At 37.3% G+C, this 27864-nt stretch overlaps 1 protein-coding gene across 1 annotated transcript in view; it reads left to right on the forward strand.

Annotated features, from left to right (window-relative positions):
* Nucleotides 1-768: 768 nt before the first annotated feature.
* LOC132127214 (E3 ubiquitin-protein ligase CBL-B-like) overlaps nt 769-27864 on the forward strand; it is a 63805-nt gene continuing 36709 nt past the window's right edge. Inside the window, exons 1-3 of the mRNA XM_059538978.1 lie at nt 769-1036; nt 1662-1824; nt 2383-2633. Coding sequence (XP_059394961.1) covers nt 1672-1824; nt 2383-2633 — 404 coding nt within the window. The 5' untranslated portion in view covers nt 769-1036; nt 1662-1671. The remainder of the gene's footprint in view (nt 1037-1661; nt 1825-2382; nt 2634-27864) is intronic.

The raw sequence follows: 27864 nt of genomic DNA on the forward strand, positions 1-27864 counted from the left end.
TTAAACTAACGAGTATAGTCATATGTTTTACATCAGTATTAGCCTTCCTATTTTATTACATTATTCATTAGATTCTAGTACTTATTCAATTTCTACTTGTCACTTTCCCAATTCAACTATTCTAATTTTAGTAACTTTTGAAATTTCAACTTTTGTAGTATTACAGTTACTTCTTATCTATGCTACTAGTAATTACTTTATAGTTATTCGTGTCTATTTTAGATTTAGTAGGAGCTATTAATGAGGTATTAGTATATGTTTCATCTGTCACTTGTATCATTATCACTAACAATGGAATAGTTACTGGACAGTGACAATAGAAAATAAGTACTAGTAGCCCATTTAATTAATACGTTAGTGACTAATTCAATAGAAGATGGAAATGCAATTATCTATGTGAAAAAATGTACTAGTCACTATTGAAAGATAAAATAATACATTCTAATACAAAACACAATATTTTAGACATTTTTAAGGAATAAATGCTGAAACGGCTTGCCATAACACTTGTTTCCATCGGAGAAAGTGAAGACGACTGAATGCACAATTTGCATAATAGGAACAACCTACAAAACGCTTTGCTCGATTTCATTGCCTCTTCGTTTACGGAAATATTAAGTATGCACTTTAAAGTCTCCATTGTAATCGGCGATTGGAGGACTCTATCACCTCCGAGAACGTTCCCGCCTTCTGATTGGTCACCTGAGAATGATGGCTTCATCGGCTCCGCCCACTTGTCTCCTCCCTGTTGGTTTCGCTGCTTCTTGTTCCAGGCTCCAGTACTGATTTTTAAGCGAGCAGTGACACGACTATATCAGACAGCGAGAAAAGCGGGATTGTACTGCGTTTAAGCGGTTTCTGCTTGAGGATACGAAAAAGCCGCTTCTAGTTTCTGAACATCTGGGCGGAGATGTAATAGTTTACTGGCACTGGCGGTGTGTTTTTGTTGCTTTTCTTGTGGGGACCTCCCTAAAGCTTCAACTCAGGAACTCTGACATTCCCTGTCTTGGCAGCTACAGTGTTTCCTTTTGCCGCAGTAAGTCTGGAGTTCACAGATTATACAAAAGAGCAATTTGCCGCAATTTACAGTGAATTTAAGGTCCTTACTTTGGTTTATGAGTTGTCATAGTCTTTGGACATCAAGTTGCGTTTCTTACTACAGCGCATTTATGATACGTGCTCTTTTAAATAGTGCAACACTGTAACCCTTTTTGTAGTTTTTTTAAACGGTTTAATCCCAAATTGTTCCCAGTTAATAGGGCACGTGTATTTTACTGCATAGACCATCGTATTAAACAAACTGCATGCTTATTTTCTTACGTTTTAAAAAACTTTTATAATGTGATTTAATAAATTAGGGTTTCACAAAAGTTACCAGTGACGTGTTTTATTTTTAGACCCCATAAACATTACATGTGTCTTACATGATAAGTGTGTTTATATATCGTAAGTTTTTCATGGTTTCCAACTAACGTTCACAATCATAACCAGTGGGATATGGCGTTGCTATTGCTTAGTTTAATTGACTTTGTACTAAACGTTGGACTGATATAAAATAACCAATGTTTTCCGTGCTGGTACAGCTCATTTATACTGCCACATAGGCTATCTGCCCACATGTGTTTTGTTGCCTTAAGGAGCAACATTTCTCTGTGTTACAGTGTGCAGAAAATGGCAACTGCTCTCAGTGGACGCCCACCTAACAATCGGAAAGGCCGCATTTTAGGCATTATTGACGCCATCCAGGACGCTGTCGGACCCCCTAAGCAGGCGGCCGCGGACCGCCGGACCGTAGAGAAGACATGGAAACTCATGGACAAAGTGGTAAGTATCCTGAGTATGTTTACAGTCTTGCTGACGATGACGCAACAGTGCTTCCTCTGCTCTCCCGCGCTGAGAGACTTTTCCATGAAGTCGGTTGTTTGGAAGCGTTTGTTTGATACATTGTAGCAAACAGTTTACTGTGTGGCTGCAAGCTCGAGAAGTTTGTATGTAGCTGAAATCCACCCAGTTAACTTAATTTACTATCTATCTATCTATCTATCTATCTATCTATAAAAAATTGATCTTGTATATCTCACAGAAATGTATTTATTGAACACCCTTTTAAGAAATAAAACGTTTATTTGTAACTATTTATTTTATTTAAGCAGCCCTTGTGTATTTTTTTGTTGTATATTAAGGTATACATTTATACTATATCTTTTGTGATTTATTTCCCATGCATCAATCATTACTGCAAATATTTTTATAAAGATTCATCAGTAATACCAACTACCTTTGAATTTTTCTTTATTAAAATTAATTTTTTAGCAAAAAATGCTGTTTTACTTTGAATATATTTTATTCTCAGTGAAGAGGAGTTTTGTTTTTCTTTTCTAGGTGAGGTTGTGTCAGAACCCCAGATTACAGCTAAAGAACAGTCCTCCGTACATCCTGGATATTTTACCTGACACTTACCAGCACCTGAGGCTGATTCTGTGCAAATACGAAGAGAACCAGAGACTTACTCAGCTAAGCGAGAATGATTATTTCAAAGTGTACATCGACAGCCTGATGAAGAAATCCAAAAGAGCAATCCGCCTCTTTAAGGAAGCCAAGGAGAGAATGTATGAAGAACAGTCACAAGACAGGTAGGATGCTTTTTTTTCACTTAAGGTCTGGTCTGGTCAGTGATTCGTACGTATGTATTTGCTTTTGTCCATTGCAAAGTGAAATGAAAGAAATAGAGCAGAGATTTAATTTTTATTCTATTTGCATCATGCTTGAGATGTCGGTTTTTAACACCAGCAGATGGTTTTTTAAGATCAGCTACATGCATTATCAAGGTTGTCAGTCTCATAACTCGTATGGCCTTTCATTTTGACACTGATCTGTTGCCCTTTGAACGTCCTGCTGGATGGACATAGACACAGGAGAGGTCAGGTCACATGACTGGTCTGTTCGTTAAGTATCCTCTGGTGTTTCATGTCAGCTTGAGTCATGGCTAATTATCATGGAACTCCAACTCTGATCAAGAACAGCAGCTCTAATGAAAGAGACTGAGCTCCTCTGGATCTAAACCCTTGGTGGGCCAGACAGACTCTGTGCAGGGCAAGAACAAAGTGAGAGAGATTATTAACAGAGCAAGTGTGACTCGGGCATAAGCTGACACATGCAGAATACTCTCCCCAAGGGCTATTAGAGCTCTGGGTCATTCTGTGCTTTTCAGACATGAAACACGGCCCTTGACTAAAGAGGAAAATCTTAGCATTCTGTTTTACTGACAGCCAAGCGTACCATTCCCAGCATCTGGTTTAGAGCGTAGCCTCACATCAATTAAACTGCATTTAGGCCACTGAATATTTGGGAAAATAGTGCACAGTTTGAAAACGTATCATAATATACGTTTGATACTGCCAGCAAATAATAGTGTTTCAACTGTTGGTTTATATCCTAGTGCTTTTGATTGGCAGCTCTGGCTCGGGTTTTGGCAGAAGAGTTTAATTTTAGTAATGCTTTTGAGCTCAGTCTCACCGGATTCTGCAGGGGTGAGAAGATGATTGAAATGAAATTTTTGGAGGGTGATGAAGAGTTAAATCAGCATTTGGTAGCCTGCGGACACCAAGTGACAGGCCGTCATGGCACGTTGTCGTATCCAGAAACTGTGACACTCACTTCGGACAGGAGCAGGGATATCGGCTGACATCTCCTCCACATCTGCTGTGTCACTCTGTCTTAAATCTCCAGGGAGACTTTACCTTCCAGCCTTTGGCTCCCTGTCCCACACAAAGGGGGGCTAGTAATGTGTGCTTTTGTAGAATACAGAGAGGAAGGGAGGGAAGACAAAAGGTCAAGAAATCGAGATGAGTGCATGGCTTAACAATAAGGATGGTTTGATGGCCCAATGCTGGTTGATTGAACTGTGGCAAGTCAGGCTAGTGCTGTGCTGTCACGGTTTCTACTGATTGATGAACATGCATATGTTTTTTGTGGCTTGCAAGCGGAAACATTTGGTTTTCTCCGAACGTTAAAAATTCTGCTAATTTAAATATGTTGCCACAGTAACATCTTGGCTGGCTCACACAGATGAGGTTTGCGATATTGAACGCATTAGCTATAATGGAAAATTTCAAAATAATAAAAATAAATATTGTTTGGCACACAATATAAATGTTAATATAATAAAATAAATAGAATGTAATCTAATACATTATATATACCATTTGTACATAATATAATAGTACATAAAAGTATTAATACATTTGTAAATAATACATTGGAAAAAATGTGTGTAGGACATTTGTTGGCAGGACAAGTGAAAGTACCGCTTAGGCCAGCAGAAACGTTCCTTGTTATTGAGCCCTCTGAATGAGATGTGGAGAAAGGATAGAAGAGGCAGTAATAGAGGAGGGGAACGGGAGAAAGAGCCATGTGGAAAAGCAAGGAGAGTTCATTTATAGTGCTGTGGGTCGGGTCCCCGGTCTGCAGCCAGGGATCTTTGTAGAAGCCCCGCATGTGCTATAGTAATTATACTGTAGCTCCTGAGACCAACAATGGGAGTCTCTTTTCTGTCGCTCTCCCCCAGCACCCTCCTGCCATAAATATCATCTCTGCCATGCAACGTTGGACAGTTTGTGGAGGAAAAAATAGTTCCTGAATAACTTATAATGTATAGTTTTGGTGTAACTGCGATTCATTCCACAAATATGCACTGAAAACAATTTATATTTTTTGGAACTTTAAATGTTTACATTTTTTTATAAGCAAACATTGAATTTTTTTTTAATGCCTTTTTATTTTTTATTGTTTTTATTTTTTTTTAACTACACTATTTAATTGTTCACCAAGTCTGTGTTGCTATTTCCCAGTGTTTATTGTTGCACAGCTGTGTGCAAATTAAAACAACAACAGAAAAAGAAAAAAAGTTCACCATAAAGCCACCGATTGAACAGTGGAAAAAAGCAAATGTGGTCTTATGAACTGCACATTTTTTAACATCTATTAAAGTATTGTCACAGTGATGATACAAACACCCAAACTGTGTGCTGTATTCTAGCAAATGTTTGAAAACTAAAAGAGGATTGCTGAGGTTCGGAGTTGCTCCTCTTACTGGAAAGATCTAAATGCATTACTATCTATTAGTATTGACGTTAAGAGGCGGACAAAACAGTGTTTTAAAGTTCCTGTGGCTTTGAGGTGTGAGCAGATGACAGAGAGACTGCTTTCAACAGTGATAGAGACGCAAGATGTACTGATCTCAATCTCGCAGAAGAAAATATCTCTGAGGTTTGGCCTTTAAAGCAGGCCACAGACAGTTGGGACGGTCCAGGGAGCTGTTTTGCAAGCACATTAACTGTGAAATTACAGTGTATTAACCCCATTCCTTACTCTACCTCTTCAAGTTTTTTTTAAAGCTCCGAGAGCCCTTCAAAAGAGCTAATTCCCCTCTAAAAAAAGGTAATCTACTGCACTTTCTCACAAGTGGCAGCCGTCTGTTTAAATCTCCTTTGTCAGCTTGCTCAGTTTAAAGCTTCTTAACAGCTACGGAACATTCAGGGAACTTTTTGTTTTCCGCAAAAGTGCAAAAAACTTCTTCCAAGATTACAACTCTATGCCTCTTGCACCTGTAAACCAGTGTAGGCGTTAGCACCATGGTGTTTGGAATGGCTTTACTTCCTTAAAGCACAGGATGTTTACCATCCTCAATAAATAACAATCCTTAATTTATTTTTGACCAAAAGCTACTACGTTCTCCAAGCAGATGTTCCACAACACTGACTATGGATAAACGCAATGGAGCCCATTACCATCTGCGGTGAGTAAACAGAATAGGGTCAACATTTAACAGTACAGGGGTCGACAGGAACTTCATGGGATGATGCCTGGACAGAACGCTGTGCTGAAACAGACTGAATGTAGTTGCTAATGCAGCAGCAGATTAGATGGAAAAGGTCAGCTGTATCTCAAGACGTTGTCTGAGCCGGTGATGAAAAGCTGAAGTGAAAGTGCAGACCTTGATGGAAACGGAGCTGTGGATTTGAAACTGCTTGGTAGAAGAACTGAGAGACCGGCCTGCCTTGTTTCCTTTGACCTTGAGTAAGCACAGTGCAGAGAGCATCCCTTAAAAGGTTAACTCTGTTATTTTTACTGTTCAAGCAGAAGTTAATGTTCAGCGATTTCTTCTTCCCTAGGAGGAACTAATTATAGGTTGGCTTGTTTGGTGGAACTCAATTGCTCATTCTCCAATAGATTCTGGTCAGAAAGACATTTCAGTATGCAGCAGATTATTTCTCTCATCCAAAGTAATAATTGCATTATCTCTCAGGCTCTCGCTGTGTTTTTTTTTGTTTTTTTTAAGACGTTGGTTCCTTATAAAACAATAAAACAAAAGTTATAAAACAAAGTTTCAGGAAGCTGATTGGAAATATCATTTAGTTTTTTACTGTCATGGACTATATCTTGTCAAAAGATGACATTTAATAAGTGTGATTAATGAAATAGTTTGTATAATTTCATTACAATAATTTTAATGAAAATATAATAATGCCATATATTGGTCAATATTAGAGTGTTTTTGTTTTATGTTTGGAGTTGGTAAAAATAAAAAATGCCTTATACTCATAAAGGCTGCGTTCAGTTGCTCATAAATGCACTCAAAATGGTAATATTGTCAATATTATTACAATGTCAAATAAATGTTTTATATTGTAATGTTTTTTTTTAACTCTAATGTATTCTTTTGATGGCAAAGCTGAATTTTCAGCAGCCTTACTCAAATCATCAGTGTCACGTGATCCTTCAGAAGTCATTCTAATATGCTGATTTGCTGCTCAAGAAACATTTCTTATAATTGCAATGTTGGATAATGATTTAATATTGGTGCATCCATAGTTTTAACATAGCACAACCTCATACCTTATTATATCCTATATAAGTAAAAATAGTGATTATTGACTGCAATAATGTCCAATGCGAGCCAAACCTGGGCAAATTACACATGATGGACTGCAGCAGGGCATGTCACCCCTTGAATGGAGTTAATTTACAGAGTAAGCGAATGACCTCCCATGGAGAATGAAAGGAAAATATATCCTCCTCTCATCTCAGAGCCTGCAGACCAAATGGGCCCCTCTCCATCCCCCAAACTCAATCCTCTCCATCCTCCTTCTCCAGCTGCATCCATCACACAGGAACAATGAAGTTCAAACAGCCAAATAACGGTGGAACAGAGCCAGATGTTCTAGTCAATTAGGGGTCTCCCCGCTCTCTGGTCACTCTTTCATGTTTTCCCGCTCTTTTTCCTTCATCCCGTAACATGTTTGTCCTGCTTCAGAGGCTCAATTAAGTCCTCCTGTTATTTTGATCATGTTTGTGTTTATTTCTCTTAAATTGCCTTGTCAAATGTAGGCCCGGCACTGTGATTAATGAGCGGATGTCTGCATTTGGGTAAAAGCGCAATTAGCAGCACTCCGTCTTACCACCAATCAGATGGCACGCCACATATCCCAACTCCCCCACCCCACCACGCCTCAGTTACTGCACCGTCTGCTCTGCAGTGTGATGATGAGGTTCATCTGGTGCCCGGCTAATGATGGAAAAAGCTTCATTAATGAGGAAGTCACGGACCGATTCCAAGCCTTAGATCTGGGTGATACCACTGTGTTCTGTTTTGAATTGGCCATAATTTGCCAAGCCTGAGCTTCCGTGAAATTTTGAATAAATTCAGTGTCTATGTTCTCTGGATGGGAATTCTCAAGACCCCAAAACTTATCTAGATCTTAAAGGAAGTGTGTTGCAAGAAAGGCTAGGCTGAACACCGGAAAGGAAAGACTGTGGGATATGTGACCTCCAGAGGAAAGGCAAACACACACACACACATGCACACACTCTCTCAAGACAGGACACTTTCTGCAACCCAATCTTTATACTGCAAATCAGTGGCATTGAGTGCAGGTTTCTTTTATTGTTTTTGCCCGCTCGGATTCTGTTGTACGGTGCCATTTAACCCTCTTTTCAGTCATCTGGAGGAAAACTCGAGGAGGAAGTGTCCAACAACATCCTGTTCTTGAGTTTCCCTTCCACAATTATTTTTTTGCAATGAAAACAAACACATTTAGGTCAGTATACAAAGTATACACAAGTACACAAATGCTTTTCGCCAAGAATAAGGGTTCATGATTCAAGAGTTTGTCAGTAGCAAAAAAAAAAAAAAAATTATATATTTTCTTTGATCACCTAGTTTAATTGCAGTGTCAAACTTTTTGCAATTATCAAGTCATTTTAAAGCTATCTACATATAATACTGTAAATAATAATCATTATTCCGTCAGTCAGTCATTTATTTATAAAGCACATTTAAAAACAACAGCTGCTGGCCAAAGTGCTGTACGAAATTATTAATATTTATTATTATTTGGTGATACTAGAGATGATAATTATGATGGTTTTTATAATTATTTAACAATTTAATATTTAGCTGTTCATGTTAATTAAAATTTTTCCCCTTTTTTACATTTTGGTTATTGTTGTTGTCATCTAATAAAGTTAATATTTAAAAACAATGTGTACACGTGTGTATGTACATGACATGTGTGTATATATATTTATATATGTGTGTGCGTGTGTACATAATATACATGCGCACACAAAAAAATGTCGGTTCATTTTTTTTATTTAAAAACAAATTTACTTCGAAATTACTTCGAATTTAAATATTGGTCATTTTAAAGTATATTTATCTGTATGTCTTCCAGAAATTAATATAATTTTTTCCCTAAATGTCACATTTGAACTCAATCATTCTTTTGAGTTTCAAGGTTAATTGAGGTTGCCGCCACAGTAAAGTATGCATGTTATCTGGAAAATGGGACTTTAATGTGTTGCATTTTTCTGGCTGAGCTTTTGTGTCTGTGTGCTTTTGTAAAGATTGTGTAGAGAATTTTTTTTTTGCCTTATTGTAATGGAATGAGCTTACTTCAGATATAGCAACCCCCAGTCCTTAAAACACCGATCACCCTTTTGTCTGCATGAATGTTTCTTTGTGCCCCAGCCCCCTGAAATCTGTGGTTCAACCTTTACTGATCTCATCTGGAAAAGCTTAGACTTGACGCCTCCTCAAATGAACATCTAATGAATTATCAGCTTTTGAGGTTTCATTTGTATCTCTGTTGGTGGTTTTAAATGTCAGAACATCTGCTCGCCTCTTCTCGCTCTCTAATATCTCACTTTTTTTCTCCATTTTTACCTCTGTCTTTGTTCTGCATCTCAGGTGTCACAGGGCGCTGTTGTGCTCGTGAACTGAGTGGGTGAGTGTCACACTTTCCACAGCCGTGAAAATGTGTTTCTCTGAAACCTGAGCCCTATTTGTGACAGCTTCTTGTCAACTAAGTGACTGCATGTGAGTGGTGGCGCTGTTTTTTTTTTTTTTTTTTTTTAGTTTAGTGGCTTGTGCAGGCAGCAGGTGGAACTTCAAGATGGATTCAAATCAACCCAACAGCAAATCAATAGTAGTCTCAACAGCTGCGTCTCAAGTGGTTAGGTGTCTTGTAGAGCAAGAGAGGAGCGGAAGATGAAAGAAACAGGCCTTTTGTTCCCATGTTTGCTCTACATTGCAGTGTCCCGTTTGAGCTCTGGGTTAGGTCCATCCCAGCAGATGTGTGCTTTAAAGAACAGAAACCTGCCTTGTTTTCAGTAAGGTGCTTGGGGAGTTGGGTGTGTGTGTCCAGTCCGAAGAGGGGAGTGAGGATTTGTCTAGTGAGGTTTCACGGGTGTCCATATGGGACTGTGTTATGTATTTGTGTCTGGACCATGTGGTGCTGGTCTTCTGGGAGTCTGGCTGACGTGCTTGATTTATTGTGATGTGTTTCACTCTCTCTGTTTCCTCCTCATATACTCCGAAACACACACACACACACACACACACACACACACACACACACACACACAGCAGGCCATCTGAGCCCAAGTCACTATCCACTGCTGTTGAGAATGAAATCCCAGAATGCAGGCTGTAAACAAACAAATCTGAGCCAGAGCACTTAAACATGCTAAATACCTACGGAATATATCCTTATGCTCAAAATCTGTTTTCCTATAAAGAAACCCTTAAGTTTTTTAAAGAAATTATTACTTTTGTTCAGCAAAGATGCATTAAATTGATCAAAGGTGACAGTGAAGACATTTATAATTTTACTATTTCAAATAAATGCGGTTTTATACAACTTTATATTCATTTAAGAATCCTGTAAAGTATGGTATGGTTTATATTAGGGCTGTGCGATTAATCGAAATTGAAATAAAATCACGATTTGAGTGTGCGCGATTTCTAAATCGCTTTATAGCACGATTTTCTGCAGCCCCAGCCTCCCGTAGTATGTTATCTGAACCAATCAGGATGCAGCGCACCTAAGTGGAGCGCGAGAACAGAGCAGACTGGGCATATGCCTAACTCCAGGTTTACACACTCTATCTGTGATGCGTAGCCTTTTTTTTTTTTTTTTTGAGCCCATGTTAACGGATCAGAACGTTCACACTGCACCAGTAAAAAGATGAGAACAGAAAAGGTTACAAATAGAAATGTGTGAAAAGATTTAATATCTTGCGCGTGAGCACAGAGAGAGTTGTGAGTGCACAGGACACGGGCTGAGTGAGAGGAGACACGTTGTAAGGCAGCATATATCTGAGCCTTATACAGTCTATGATCTGAGCACGCGCATCTGGTTTTGTTAACAGAGCAAAGGAAATCTGCGTGCGAGTCAGTGATGCGTGGGTTGATCCAAAATGAGCAGGTGCCTGCGGTTTCCCGCGGTTACGAGTCATCCAATAATATTTTTAATGATATTCGGGTCGCAGTCGGTCGGGTCCTTTGAAATAAAAATGCCAATTAAACCTGTCATTTATATAGTACTAGAATTTTTTTTTAAATACATAGGCCTAAACTCGATTGGCTGAATAACTGGCATAAAGATGACGCACGAGCTCAGTCTGCACGTAGAGATCGAGGCGGCAAAGAAGACTGCATGGGGAGCAATGTCGCTGTTTTTGGTAAAACATGATTTTGACGACTTCATTAAGTTTTGTTTTATAGAAAACTCTTTTTAAAAGATTTTCGTTTTGTATAAATTGTATCTTAATTTTGATCAATGTTTTATCAATCAGTTGCCCGTATTTAATAAATAAGAAGCAAATATATAGCCTAGCAGACAATGTAATAAGGCGCCGACGATCACTTGCATTGCATATGAACTAAACTCAGCGTGTGCCTCACAGATTTGAGAAATATAGGCTATACATTACAGAAAGCTTGAAATGTCTTCTTAACGAAAATATTCAAACCAAAATAAATGGGCTACTCTCTGATGATCTAATCCATATGAAATGTGCATTTCTCTCTGGCGTTCATGGCGAGTCTGCATCGTCAACTTCATCTTTGCAGCAACACAGAAAACACCAGTTTATTTCTAAACAATAAAATGACTCCTTGCATATTTTCGAACCAGCAGGCCATTCTGGGTTGAGTGAGACCCCACGGAATGAGCGAGGGGATCGGGATATTCAGAAATGCGCTCTCTGCTCACGAGCTCTGATCGGAACAAACCCTAGCCTCTGCTGACCTTGCAGAAACATACAAATAGACACAGCCAGACTAGACTATTTTAGTACAAATTATGAGCTTACTGATGATTTTTTTATAATTCTTGACAAAATTATAATATATAATATAATATAAGTGTTTTTTTTTTGTTGCCTAGTTAGTTTTGCCTACGTACCTATTGCCCAATGACGCTACGATGAGCATTTACTGCTTTTTAAAAATGCGGTCCGAGTTGCAGGCGGGTTAGTTGAAAACGTCGGTCGGGTGCAGGTTAATACATTGACCCGCGCATCACTGGTGCGAGTGGAAAGATTTGCGCTTATGCATTATTTTAATGTGCTTTCGTGTTACAGTTAGGGATGGGCATTTTCCGCAAATATCACATTCGAATATTTGAGCTCACAAAAAACAAATATTCGAATATTTTCGCAAAAAAATTATCAAAAAATCGTGATAGGTTTTTTTTGTCCATATCGCACAGCCCTAGTTTATATAAAGTGTAACTGTTTCAGCATTTATAATAATAAGCAATGTTTCTTGAGCAGTAAATCAGCGTATTATGAGTTATGAAGGATCATGGGACACAAAAAACTGGAAAAATTCTGCTTTGCAATCACATATTAATTACATTTTAAGGTATATTCAAATAAAAAAGTTATTTTAAACTGTAATGATATTTCACGGTATTTCTGTGTTTTTCTTAAGGTTTCTTAAGTTCTTTCCCTCCAACTCTCATAACTGTCACCATACATCCAGTCGATTTCAATGAAACATTTATCTGCAAGTCATGATAAAACCTCAGGCTTGTAGTTTTAAAGCAGCCACAGAAGAACACCTGCTGAAGCTCTGAATGTCTTTTGTCTTTTCCCGCCGTAAAAGCGGTGACCTCATCAGAGGGAACACACAAACGTTTCAGTCGAGTTGTACTTTGTGCTGTTGAAGTGCACAGGATGGAAACTCTGAGCTAGCAACGGCTTCTTTTTCTTTCTCTGATCAGAAACCTCCCATAGATTCAACTCAGCGTAACGTGGCCCCGAAACTGCCCGCAGCACTATGACCGACTCCCTACCTCGGTGTGAAAGCCTGTTTAAACTGTCAGACTAGATTAGGCCCTCTGGGATCGGTTGCTTCCCGTTTGTCACTCAAACCAAGAGATGTGTCACTCATAGTGGGGTGTGAGGGATGTTTCTGAAGTGTGCTGTCTAGTCAGTTATCCGTTGCTCTTAAACATATGATTACGCGATGACCAGTTAAATTCTTTGTGATTCAGAATTGCAGGAAGAAACCACCTAGCAACCACATGGATGTTTTCTTTTCTTTATTTGTGTCTTAAGATAACAGAAAGGCTACTTCATTAGTTTGTTAATATCTTTTTAGCATCTTTTTTTAATTGGAGTAATGAAACTCTTGGATATCTCAGACATTTCCTTAATTAAAACATCGCGGCTAAGTGCTTGGACATGTTCGCTGTGTGAGTGTGTGTGTGTGTTTTCTTAAAATGCTCAGACCTGCACTTACACTGATAAGGCAGGATAGATCCTCCATCAACCTTCCTCAGCTGAAACCAGTATTGATCTGCTCTGTCCCGGAAGCGGAATCTTCTTTGAGACCATGAGCAGATTTGTGAAATGAGAGATATGGAAAAACAAACTAGGGATGCACCAAAATGAAATTCTTGGCCAAAAGCAAAGCCGAACAAAATGAAACGCTGGTCCGAAGGCTGAATACTGAACACGCATTTATTTTATTTTTTTCCATTTTGCCATTTGTTTCACCATTGCATAATTAAATCGCCAAAATGTGCTTTAAAAATATGTATTAATTTATTAACAATACTATGCATCAAATGATTAACAATACTATGCAATAAAGCAAAAAATAAAATAAAAACAGAAGTTATATAGAAAGTATATATGAAACATAACATTTAGTGAAATTACCTTTGCATTTATTTATACTTGTATAATAAAATGTAACAAGTATAAACAATAAACACTCAAGTGGCACACAATTTACAATAAGGTTTCATTTGTTAACATTAGCTACCTACCTAACATGACCTAACATGGCAAATACTTAATATTAAGTTTTTTTTTTTTTACCGTATCAAAGATGAATGCATATTGTAACAAATGTATTGCTTATTGTTATTTAATGTTAATTTCAACATTTACTAATGTTAACTAATGATACCTTATTGTAAAGAGACACCAAAACTTTGTGTTTTGAACAACACATTAGTAAATGGCAAAGTTTTAAAATGAAACAATTTATACTTTATCTAAACATTTACAACTATTACCATGGATCATTTTTGAGTGAAACAATGAGTACTTTTCCTTGGTTGTTACCCATTTTCAAATCGCTCAGGATTTATGGTTGCGGTGGTGTAACATATATCTTTCCAAATCTTAATCCAGTGACATCTTTGTTTTGGAGCCTTCATTTTTGCACCTTTAAGGAGCAAATAATATACAAGTATCTATTAGTAAATGTAGACCTGTAACGTAAAGGTGTCAACGACGTAACTACATTAAATTTATGTTGTAGCAGTGTACCTGCAATGACAGCACAAAAAGTGTCTACGCCCAGCATGATAAATATTTAGTGTGTAGCTTGGCAATTAAAGAGTGTTCAACCCCCCCCCCAAAAAAGAAGAAAATAAAAGAATTTTGTCCCCTTAATACTGTCCATACCTGACAAACTTGTTGGGTTTGATTACCAGCATTCTTCAAAGTATAAAAATGTGCATAAAATAACAGTGAACACTGCGATAAAATGCTTGAAAATTTCACATTCAGTAAATCCTAAGCTTGCTGTTGATCAGGTCTCTTCAGTTAATATTCCCCCCAGTTACTGCAGAAAATAACATGGTGAAATGGTCAATGCAGACATTTTACTTAAACTTACTTTCTAATTGGCTCTAATGCTCACTGCTAGTCCAGTCACCGATGTATAACAAAGATGATGTCCACTGTCTTGGACACCTGTCAACACAGAGCAGTGCCTGGAGTCCGAGTAATGTCAGACATTCTTTCAGCGATGACACTTCTCTTGATTACTACAAAACATTAGAAATCTTAAAAGAAATTTGTAGCATGTTAAGAGAAATAATCAGTTATTCCTGTGTGTTTCTACATCCTGAGGGAAGAAGCAATTAAAGTAGCAACAAAAGTGATGTAAAGTGATGATGTGTTTGTCACGTGTATTCTGGCAGAGATGAGCATCTGTACATGCACAGTCTGCTTGCATTTAGCAGCTGTAAAAGCAGAACAGAGACCGATGATCTCAGACATACTGATGCATATATGACTGGAGTACATTCTCATCATACAAATAACTGAAACTAGCTTATTAGCTTGTGTATTTAGTTGAGGTTATTTGAAAAACAAATCTTCACTCTCACATATTTTAAGAAATATGGGAGAAAACAACGTTTGCCTGTTGCAACTACATTTACAAAAATAAGAATGTGGAGGCTAAAAATGCAAACAAACCTTTCTCTTTAAATGCATGGCCGTGATCATCCTCCTCTTCCTCATCTGTTTGTTGGCGGACCATAGTGTTGCTCGTCAGTTTTCTGCAGCATAAACACTCTAGACCCACACAACAATACTTAGATCAAAGATGAAAAAGATATTGGTCACTTATTTTTAACTTACGTTTCGCTGCAGTCGCATACGTGAGGTGAACTTTGCGAGTCCCTTTATGAGCTTATGAGCACCTGCGCTAGTAAAATACTAAAAATAAATGTTCAACGATGCTTTCCAGAAGTGTTTTATCGAAATGAGTCCATATATCTTGGTAAATAATCCATTGTTTTTTTTTGCATGCAAACCACACAAACATGGCTGACAGCACTCACAAGCACAGGTACGAGACTCCGCCCACGCTGCGCGACTGAAAGTGAATGAATCACCTGAGAGCGCAAATGAAGCGCATTCAAAATACATACAAGCGTATATAAAAGAATGACCTGCTGCATTACATATAGATTTGCTATTGTTAGAAATATTAGGGAATGTTCTGTCCTATAAAGCACCAGACCTAACAACCTACCAACCTTGCTTTATTGCATATTGCATTGCAACTGATAACCAAACCATATTTTGTTTTGTTTTGTTGTGTTGTGATGTGTTTTTTTATTTTGTTGTATTTTATTATTGTTTTGTGTGTGTGTTTCTGATTTTTGTTTTATTTTGTTTTATCAGGATTTGGTGCTTTGCAGTATTAGTTGTGGTAGGTTACATCATGGGGAGGAGCAATCTCATTCTAGAGAGCATTTGATTGGACAAAAGTCTGTGTAGTGCAGGATGAGTCATCAGTATTCTGTACTGTTTCCAGAAAAGAAAGACTTAAAATCTGTATCTGATAAGTTTATTTTGTCAAATCTAGGAGTATATAAAGGTCTCAAAGCTAACACACATTGACTTTTCAATCATAAATTGTGCTAAAACAAAAACATTCATTAAAAAAAGGTTAAAAATTAGATATGCACCAAATAACATTTTGGTCTCCTTCTGGTGTGGAGAGTGCACGATGCCTCATGCAGCTCAGAGAAGTTGATATCTACACATAAGAGCATGGGAAATCTGTCCAGCTGTTGCGATAAGTTTCGGCCTCTTATGGCCAGTCTGACAGCCGTGCCGCCGCAGCTTCCTACAGTAATCACCACTCAATCTGCTCAGCTCTGTAGTGTTGCACCAGGAAACAGGATGTTGCCTGGCCATAGATATTATTCTCTTTGTTTACCACATTTGTTTGGACTTTATATTGTAAAGCTAGGCTGAGAATGAGAGCTGGGCTTCAGGCAACTAGTAAATAAATAAATCGTTATGAAGCTGAAAAATGTTGATTGGCTATTTCAGTCAGTTTCCTACCAGTAATTGTGGTCAGTATCTACTTAATGCTCATGTGTGTCAGTCTTATCACTGTGTGCAAAGCAACTCAAACAGGAAGTGACCGTGAAGCAGTGTCCTTCATAGGGCTATGACGTCACTCTGCTTCCTGCTGGTGTTGGCTTGACTTTGTTGTTGGGTTTGTAGCAGGTTTCAGAAAGCTGATCATCGTAAAGCTAATCTTAGATCTTTTTTTCCTGTTTGTCACTGTGAACTAACTGTAATGTTCCGCTGATTCAGAAATGGCATTTCAGGTCACACGCAGAAAAAACAAAACAAAACATTGTCAGTTTGGGTTGATGTTTGAGGAGACCACCAAAGTTCAGAGCATGGGAGTAGTGTTTCTGTTTTGTTAAAGAGACACTGTTTTCATAATACCTCAATATTACTGGAAATGAAACAATGCGGCTTTGTGGTGTTCTGGAAGTGATGGTCGAAATATCTTATCCAGGATATCCTCCCAATACCCACACAGGACAACAAAGCAACGTTTTATCAAAAAGTTTGTATAGTCACATATGGTTTCAAGGTCATACTTGCTGTTTAAATTCATTACGCCGTAGACCAGATGCTTGTTCCAACACACATTAGATTAAGACAACAAGACAAGGTTATGAAATAACAACCTGACATTCTTTGACTGCTGGGATACTAAAATCAGCGTGAACGATAATTTAATGGCTTAATGTTAACTTAATGTTTATGGACCCCATCTGTAGCATGCTGTGGATTAGCAAAGATGATTTTTGGCTTGGGATGGGACGGAGTACTGATCCAGTGTTTTGGGTTTTTATAAACTGAGTTAATTGACTGCATACAGATGCAGATAGACTAGAGTTGTAAATAATCCAGAATTTTCTTTATTATGAAACTTTGCAAACCATCTGCTTCTCAAAGAGTGTTTGAGAACATATTACATTATAATGCACATTACAGCTATAAATTTGCAAGTATACGTTATTATAAAAAATGGCAGAATTGGTTTTCTGAGAAGACTGCAGTTATTTTTACCACAAGAAGACCACACGTTGGATGTGTTGAGCATCTACGTCATTTATGTGTCTTGCAAACTTATAAAATGTTTGGTTTTCTATCATAAACGTTAAAATATTTTACATTGATAAAATAAATACTAATTTGTTTTAAATGAATTTCATGATTTGACTTTTCTGCTAAAGGTTTTTAAAGTTCAGTAAATGAAAGTCATGATCTTAGTATTGACCAAAATAATTGTGATTTATGATTTTTTTAAAATTTATTATAATTATGATTTTTATGAATTTATTTAAGGGATTTCATTTTATGTTTAAAATGTTACAATAAAAAAATGATATATTATTAGTTATTAATTTAACATGCTGTGCTGTGTAGTTTAGCACATCGCTTTTTGTAAATCATAGATAAATAGCCATTTAACATAATTTTGTTTTTGAAATGTTCAGTGTACACCTGTTATTGCAAGTTACAGCTGACAAAAATTGATCAACTCTTTTTGACCAGGCCAGTAGAAAAAAAACCTTTTAGTAGAGCCCCACTGTGTGTTTTATATTGTGTTGGTTGTTTGTTCAGCATTATTGCTGCTCTTGCACAGAGATTTCCTTCAGGAATCAATAAAGTACATCTTTTATCAATCTATTTATTAACCTACACCATCTGCACAGGAAATGGGCTCAGAAAGAGAACAAGAAAGGAAGAGCAGGGCTGAGCGAGCGTGTGGGGGCCTGAGCTATAGAGAAAAAAAGGGGTGTTTTACTCACGTCTGTGAGTAAGTCATTGAGCGAGTGACACAGGAGGAAGGTATTATGGAGTCTCCCTCAAGCGTGAGAGTTTTGCGGAGCTCTCACTTACTCAAAGCTGAGCCATTGTCATACTATGATCAAACCCGAGGATCACCCAGAATAAGCAGTTACACGCACTCTCCAGCGTACTCACAGAGCCTAGCTTTCACTGTGACACATTCAGGGAGTCCCCCCTTCTTCATCCAGACTGATATGTAATGCCTTCAGTTTCTCTTGGAGTTTCCTCCAGGATCATACACACAGAGGGAGTTTATAGTGCTGGACTGTCAAGCTATTCCTGGCTATGGTTTACACACCACAGGGAAAATCCTCACTTTTGAGTGACGCCATTTCCTTTTTGATCTCCTTTTTCCAGTTTATTGCTGGAAATTAGGAATGGGTGTGAGTACCAGAACTAAGAAGTGTCAGCAATAGTTTAGGGTTTTGTTTTTTTAGGGTTAAAGTTTTATTTAGGGTTTTGTTTCATTTTTCTTTGCTTCGTTTTTTTGTTTGTTTGATTTGTTTATTCTTTTAGTTTTATTTTTTGTTTTTACAATTATTTTCTATTCTATTCTTATTTTTAATATTTTTATTCGATACTTTATTTAAAACTTTTTTTGTTTTTTGGTTTCATTTTGCTTTGTTTTGCTTTTGTTTTTTCTTTTTCTTCTTTAGTTTTTAATTATTTTATATTCTATTCTTTTTATTTATTTATTTTTTGTTGTAAATGTCGTGCATTTAGGCAAAAATGTATTTTTAAGTGTAAATCAATATACCAGCTAACAACAATTATCTATACATAGAATAGTTTGACAGAAACCAACTCCCTGTCCTTGAAAGCTGCATTTAACTATTACCTGAGTACCTGAGTAAAATGACCAAAATTTCCACCCTTCCTGCAAGTAAAAAAGCAAGTGGTCTGAGAGCTCCCTGTGGCCCAGAAACAACCCATCCGGAGCCTGAAACCTGGGGCCCATCTGTCAGGATGTGGTGAGACGGACATGAGTGGGGTTGAGCCATTTAGTAATTATAAGTCTATGGCTCAAGCCATGCCAGAGTGAGGTGCAGTGTGTAGGCGGAGAGGAGGAGGAGGAGGAGGACAATGTATTTCTTTTAAAAATGCTGACTGTAAAGACTCAATGACACGCGCTTAGTCACTTCGTGAGTGCAGATGCTGTTTTATTCATCCGTTTATGCCTTTTGTTAATGAAGAGAGCCTTTCAACCACACAAGTCATGCATGCAGTTGAATAAAGGGTCAGAAATGTAAATGCTAGAGGAAATGGAAGTGTAAACCTTGATGCAGGAAAGTGAGCAGGAGCTGACAGAGTGTGTGAAAATGATTTCCATTGAATATCCTGCAGCACATCCTGTGTCTGTAGGAGGACGAAGTGCGTCCTCTCTTTCTTTGTCATTCTCTCGTTCTGTTAGCAACAGGTTTGGAGACACCAAAAGCTCATCAGCGGAAGCAAGACGTTTGTCCACAAGAGTTTAGGAAATATTCTAGAAGGCGCAACTAGCATCTGGGCTCCAGAGGAGATGTGATGCGTGGGTTTGTTTGCTGACTTTTGTGTGAGATTGTTTGCTTGTGTCTGTGTGGTATGCATGTGTTTGTATGTGCGAGTGCATGTGAAGGCGCCAGACTGGGGCTTCGGCGAAGAGTGACATTTAGTAGTTATCTAGAATGATTGAGCTTGTGTGTTTGTCCTAGGCCTCTCTGCCCCCTTATGCAGTTTGGCTGCCGCTCCATGTCAGTGCAGCTCGGTGAGGTGTAGTAATAACTGCAGTTATCAGTTGAGTTTGGGGCTGAGCTGGTGACTCACTGCTGTTCTGTGATCAGTGTAGGCTGACACCCACACGCTCGCCAAACTGCGCTCTGAGATCTCGCATGACTCTAGTCTCTAGTCCAGCTCGGATGAGACAAATCGAAATGGTTTGAGCGTTGAACTTCATATTAAATCACAAATATTTCACAACCGATTCTCCAAAGAATATATAAATCTCTCCAAGCGGCTAGACTTTGACATCTGACGGTAACAATATCATTTTGAAAGAAGTCGAATGGTACAAATGACAGTCGGATCATTGTTGAGCGATGTGTGCAATTCAAATCGAAAGGACTGTGAATATCTTGTGTGACATGTGTCTTCTAACATTTCAGTGGAAAATTTACCATGAACAGGTTTTTTTTAGGCATATGGGGCAACACAGATGGAATGTTATTTACAGTAAGTCACCAAAGCAAAAATTAGTAACAATAATTTATGCATTTACTCTTTAATATGTTTTTAAAAAAAACATTAAATGGCTCAAAAAAAAATTGTAATATAAAATATATTTAAAAAATAATTGGCTCTCAGTATTCTACTCATCAATATACATTTGTTTTATATGTCAAATTTATATTTTATTAAATCTAGCAAATTTGTATTAAATTGCATACAATATAATAAGGTACAAAAATTATTTTTACTGGATCGGTACTCTTTCAAAAGGTACTGATATGTATGCTTTAGGAACTAAATATGTACTTTACATTACTAATATGTTTCTTTTAAGGTAATAATATGTACCATTTAGAGTTAAATATGCTAATGTTTTAGCTTTTGTACCACAGTCACACAGTTTAATTTAATCACATGATCTGTCAAGATTTCTCCCCCCTACACACACAGCACAATAACAGACTAGTGGTACTGGTAGTGCTGCAGTGGCAGACACAATGCTGTTTTGTTTGAGTTTCAGCATAGCACAAGACAAACAGTTTGAGCTGTTCTACGAACCGTAATCTTCTGCTGTCAGCACACGGGATGTCTAACTCTGTGTGTGTTTGTTTCTCTCTGCATGTGTATATGCAGTGTTCTGTGTTAATTTCTGTTCCTGTTTGTTCCTGAACTCTTGTCCATATTTTGTGTACGTGTTAATATTTTTATGTTGTGTGTCAGTTGTTCAAGTGCAGTGTGAGAAGAGTTGACTTGAGCTTAGCTTAACTTCTGCTGCTCTCTTTAAGGACAGTTTCATTACCACAGACTATCACGACTTTCACGTGCTGATTTGCATTTTACTGATCTTGAGTTTCCGTTTCCAAAACTGTTTTTTGATCATTAAAATTGATTACGATACCCACACAAATGAAAAAAAAAAAACTAAAGAAATCAATTTAAATATATTTGTGTATTATTTATATGCATTATACCACTACATTTTCTAAATATGTAAATTATGCAATTTTTTTGCGTGTATTCAAATATTAACCTCAGTCAAAATTTAAAAATAGAGAACAAGAAATCCATGTATATCAGTCATCTGAATTTTATGTGAAAGTTTATAAACTGTAGATGATTCAAGCTGGGTGAGATTTGGCGGTAAGAACTGATAATTTTAAGACGTAGGTGTAGACCAAACACACTCGCGTATACATTTCTAACCACCATCTGGCAGAGAGAGAGTGTCATTGTCTTTGAACCAATCAGAGATGATAGAATCCCAGGGCTTGCAAAATTTCAACATTCCTATTAACCCTTCGGGCAGGCATTCTTCAGTTTTTGGTAGCTCAAAATTAATTTAACTAGCCCGAATAAAAAGACATCAGCGCATTACTGTGGACAAATCAGCATGATCAGCAAAAACTAGTAGCATGTAGGGATGTAACGATTCACTAAACTTGCGATGCAATAAAATTGACAATACAGATTATACAACATTTTCTTACAATTTATTTTTCTATTTTTTTTACAAAATGAGATTTAAGACAAATTATAAATGAAAAGGTGTCCTTTATTTTTCAGACAAATGCTGCATATTTCTTTGTGAAATTGAAATGTTAAATAATAAAACTTACTTAAATTATACAGCTAAAATAAATATCTTCATATAAACAAAGTCCTGTGCTCCATTTAAAATTGAAGGCAACTAATACATTTTAATTACTTCCCAAAAATATGCTAAACACATGTTATTTGGATTGTGTAATTCCAAAATTTGAAGCAAAAACCAAAAGGTCTGATTTTAGCTTTGTGAATGAGACTCAAATGTCACTCACATTTTGGTAGCCTGACTGGAAAACACAATAGCTCCAGGAGCTGATGGGGAGGAGCCAATCACAGTTCACTTTGTGATGGCTGACTGATGCACGTATATGCATGTACTCACACTTCAGGCCTAAACTAATCAATAAAAAAAAAAAAACATTATTTTAATGACATTAAATGTGTCCATATATATTTGTTTTTGAACAAATATTTATTTGTTATAATACCTAATAAATAGCATGGCAAGTTGATTATGGTTTTTCAGATAATATTCTGCTGAAAGTAGATTTGAGTCAATACATCGATGTGGTGGCAATGTCAGAATTGATTTCTGTGCTGCACATCTCTCTTTCTCTTTCACTCCCACTCTCTTTTTTCCCTTTCATGCTTTTTATTTCTAATGAATCGGTGTGTCGTTATGAATAGAGAGGTCAAAGGTAGTGGTGCTTTAACACAAAATTTATATAAAATTAAAATTAAATTATGTAGATGCATTGATACAGTTTTGAAGCAATATTTACAAAGAAATGTGTATAACTAATAATGTGTGTATGTCTATATCTATGTACAGTGTGTCTATCTGGTATATTTAGTGTTTATATAGGTGTGTGTTTATACTAAATATAATGCATTTATAACATATAATAATAAAAATGTATAATAATGAATGTGTATATAAAATAATCTTAAGTTATTTTTGCTTTGGTGTCAATTTATTGAAATTAGTTATTTATTTTGCTGGTATTGATATTTAATAAAGTTTACGGTGATACTTTTAAGTATACTTTGTAGCAGTCCGGCCATTGAAATGAAGTGCACATGGGCTGCTTGCCCAGCTCTCACTGAAGGCTGAAGTCAAGGGAGTAGATGGGGCACAAAACAAAGAGATGGGGTTGTCCAGGATGTGGTAAGAGTATATCAAAAAAGGTTTGATTGGCAGGATGGGGTTAGGGGGATTTCTGCAGGGGACAAGCCCTGTCTGCACTCACCACCCCCTTTTTCAATTCATCAGGCACATGTGTCCTCCCTTCGCCTGAGACAGACCTTAACCAGGCAGTGGTATAATGAGACAGAAGTGTCCTCAGTCTTTGTTTTGATTGGCACGAGGCAGTTTTCTCCAGACATTCGCGCACACACACACAGCACTGGCAGCTTAGCCTTCTGAAACAGAGACCGAAAAGCCTGGAATTAATATTCTTATACTCCCAACTTCAAAGAGAATCTTGTCTCTTAGATTTCATCTTTGAGTCAGTGTTTATTTGCAGGTCAGAAATGAGAGTCTGCTGCATACAGACAGCTGCGTGACATTGAATTTTTAAAAAAAAAAATATTTTATTTATTTTACAGTAAAAATAAATAAATAAAAGAAATAGCACTGCAGTATATGCAATGTTTTCAGAAGAATCCAAAAATGTATAGTAAGTTGAAGCTGAACACCAATAAACTGAACTTCTCTGTTCAGGCAAGTAAAAATGTGTAACTAGCTAAGTACCACATAACAATATCATTAAAAATTAGCTGAAATTTGCTGAAACTCCTTAAAATATTACTTTCAGGACTCAGTTACTTTCAGTTTTTTTTTCACAATTTTATATTTATTAGGAACTTAGGCTTTCACAACGGTTTAACAAGTTTTATATTCGTGAATCTTTTATGTTGAGTTTTCATTAAGTTTTAATTATATGCATTTTTTAAAAATTATTTGGTTAAAGTTTGGTCCGATAAAGTTAGCACGTTTTCATTATTTTTGGCCTTTAACATTAACTAAAATGTTGTTTTCATGAACATTGAAACATTTAAAGAAAACTTTTGCTCTAAATTAAAAAATTATGTGAAGTTTTGTTAAGAATAAAATGGAATGAAATGAAAGAATATGAATACATCATAAAGTAATAAAGAACATTAGTCAAATGATAAAAAATAAGACTATAAAAAATGGTGTGGAATTGAACAGTGGTGGTGGTGGTGGATTAGTCTCCTCTATTCTTCATCCCTGTGTTCAGGAACTCCCCAAGGCTCTGTACTCGGTCCAACTAAACTGATTCCTCTTCACTCTGAGGAATTTAACTTGACCTTTTAATTACACACATCACGCCCAAGACTCCTGTGCGGTTGAACAGGCTGATGTGCACTGCTCTTCTTTAGTCTCTTTTCTCGTAATCGAACTGATTGTCATGTAATTTGAGCTTGCACTTTGCATCTGTACTGCTGTGAGCGGCAGGGAACGCCTGCTGTCTCTGAGGACTCATTATAGAAGGATAATGAGTTTGAAATGGCTCTTTTATAGAAATTGTTTTGCCCCACAATTTTGTGTTTATAAGATTGTGGGTAATATCCTACATACGTACACTCGCTGTTATCTCTGCTATGTAGTCTTTTTTTAAAGAGCATTTATGGAATTAGTTAATTTCAAATAAAGAGAGGGAGGATTTACTAATGAGCACATGAAATATTCTGGTCACATGAATTTGTGTTTGACAGCATTTGCATGTTAATGATTTTAGCTCTGAGCAGAGGCACACATTACCATTGAATTATTTGAATATTTTTTTCATTAGATTGCATAAGCTGTGAATCTGTTTACATTGTACTTCTTTAAAAAAAATGCATTGCCTCATATGAAATGAATGAAGCTCTGTTGCCTTTTGTAAAAGCTCTGTGTATTTCAACTCACAAAGCTCTTACTGTATCAGAGGAACTGCAGCACTTCAGACAGGATAGATTTAGGCGGGAGAAACAGAGATAAAATGATGAGAATTAAACTTTGAGATGAGATTAAGAGCATCTCATAACTTCTAACAGTTTGTCTGTGTCTTAAGCCCCCAGCAGCCCTCAGAAGTTTCTTTAATGTCTGCTTTTTTCTGACAGCATTTGCATTTTTTGCAAGAAGTAGCGGTTTCTTTTCAAGGTTGTTTACTCTGTTTTCTTCGCACCACAGCCAGACTGTAAAAACTCATCTCAACCACAAATTTTAGCTTTTTTCTACCAGGTTTCTAGAAGTGAAAATGCAGAAACACGTAAGGGTGAAGGATATGGCTAAGATAACAATCAGGAAGAGCTCCTCAGAAGACCACCACTGTGTGAACCTACATTCAGCTCTCACGGTTTCATTGAAGCTGAAAATGCCCCGTTATTGTTATGAGTGCGAAGAAGTGGCAAAATGCTCTGTTTTTAAAGGCAGAACTGAATAAATGTCCATCTTTTGATGCAGCAGATAAAACTACTAAATAAATACTTTGATATGTCCTAGGTTTTTTTGTTTTTTTTTCTCAGTCTGCAGGTTTTTTTTCTGACTTCTCTATTGTCTGCTAAGCAAAAATTGTAAATCTGTCTGGTGAAAATTGGAAAAAGATTGCTTAGAAAAGTGATAACACCTCTCACCTCACCTCTCTCATGAACACAATTTTAGGTATTACTCATTTCTGTAGCACAAACTTTTAGTTAAGTGTTGATGTTCCTGTTCTTTCTTCCTTCCTTTTGTCATCTTAATGCCCAAACCGTTCATTAAAAAGTTGAACAATACAGTTACTGGAATCCCATCAGTTTTTCATGTACGTGTTCAAAGCAGCGGAGTTGGAGTGGATTAGTGTGTGTGTGTGTGTGTGTGGGAGAAAAGCAAGTGGGGGTTGAGGCAGCATTGATTTAGTCATAAAACAGACTTGTGATGCCCCCCCCCCCCCCGTTCTAGTCTCTCCTTCCTGTATCATCCCCCATCCCTCATTATAGACACTAGAAGACCACTTCAAGGTTCAGCTGTTTAGAGGATGAACAGACAGGCATACTTGGCTAATGGACAGGCTTATTTGTCAGTTCCTCTGCAAAATGATTGTTGACGGTTTTAATAATTCATAGTGATTTGTGTATGGGAGTTGCCGGTAATGTGTGTGTGTGTGGCAGATTGGCCTGCAGCAGGAGGTCTTGATAGATATCTCATCTGTTCTCGAGCTCTGAGGGGTCCTGCCGCGATTACCGTACTCACTCTCGCACTCGGACTGGCCCTGCTGTGGAGCAGGCTGCCAGGTGTTTTATTGATGAGTCATGTCACTGGCCTGGTGGCTTCACTTCTGCAGAGAGCTTTCAGATAAAAGTGAGACAAAAAGGTCTCCACAAGAACTCTCCTCAGCTAAAACATACAGCTTTTGCAACTGAAATTGCTCAGTTATAGGTAAACAAGCAACTGACAGTGACATAATTTCAAAATTTTTGTGGTTTCTGTTGAGAAACGAAGGCAATAACTAAACATGATAAGGATATCATAAAATGTCAATGATTTCTTTTTGTATAAATCATTGGAAATCCAATTCAGTTAAAAAGTCTATTGAGTGGATCAGTTCAGACAGTTGATTTGTTTCAAAATTCAGCATACAGCATTAATCGTTCAAGATTCAACATACTAGTAAACTATTTATATTGTGTTGAAGACTAAATGCACGCTTTTTGTTGTTTATTTTTTGTAAACACTTTGCCATGGGTCCAAAAAGAAAAAGGTGCAAGTGCTCTTTTTTTCATGCAGTGAATTTGGAAAGCTCTCCTGTGTATCGATTACATGTCATCCGCTGTGTGCCGTTCTCTGACTGAAAGCCGACCGAAGTAATGACTGTATTTATGGAGGAGGGTGAGTGCCACTGAATGTAGGTCAACAAAAAAGTGAAAGACAATAGTGAGCAGCGCTGAGTCCTACAGGTGTCAGGAAGCCTAGGAGAATGTCATGCCAGCCGTTAGACGTGACAGGTGCTTCCACATGCCTCTGAACCACACACACATTCTAGAACATCAACTGCAGCAGCAAATTAGCATATAAGATTGATTTCTGAAGGATCATGTGTGACTGAAGACTGGAGTAATGTTGCTGAAAATTTTGCTTTAGCATCACAGGAATACCGTATTTTTCGGACTATAAGTCGTACCTGAGTATAAGTCACATCAGTCCAAAAATACGCCATGACGGGGAAAAAAACATACATAAGTTGCACTGGACTATAAGTCGCATTTATTTAGAACCAAGCACCAAGAGAAAACATTACCGTCTCCAGCCGCAAGAGGGCGATCTATGTTTTCAGGGTAGACTACAGGAGCACTGAGCAGCATAGAGCGCCCTCTCGCGGCTGTAGACGGTAATGTTTTCTCTTGGTTCATGTCTCTTAGTTAATTTCTCTCGGTTCATGTCAAAATAATTTTGATAAATAAGTTGAACCTGACTATAAGTCGCAGGACCAGCCAAACTATGAAAAAAAGTGTGACTTATAGTCCGGAAAATATGGTACATTCAATTTTTAAAATGTGTGAAAATGGCAAACAGTTATATTAAGTTGTAATAATATTTCTGATATTGTCTCTCTTTCTCAGCTGTTTTGCAGTGCAGTGACGGATGTAAATGCCTTTTGAAAGTGACTCAGTCTCTTGAGTTTCCAGAGAGCATGATGGGTGCTTGACTGGGCTGGTGGGAGGTCTCTCTGTTTCTCTCTCTCTTTAGCTGTTGCTTTCTCTTCGTCGTAATGGTTAGACTGTTAATCAAATCAATGCCTGGTCTCTGCATGGCCATCACATGTGCAAGTAATAGTTCAGTACTGAAACTACCTTTAT

This window comes from Carassius carassius, chromosome 45, assembly GCF_963082965.1.
Source record: "Carassius carassius chromosome 45, fCarCar2.1, whole genome shotgun sequence".
Taxonomy (NCBI): Eukaryota; Metazoa; Chordata; class Actinopteri; order Cypriniformes; family Cyprinidae; genus Carassius; species Carassius carassius.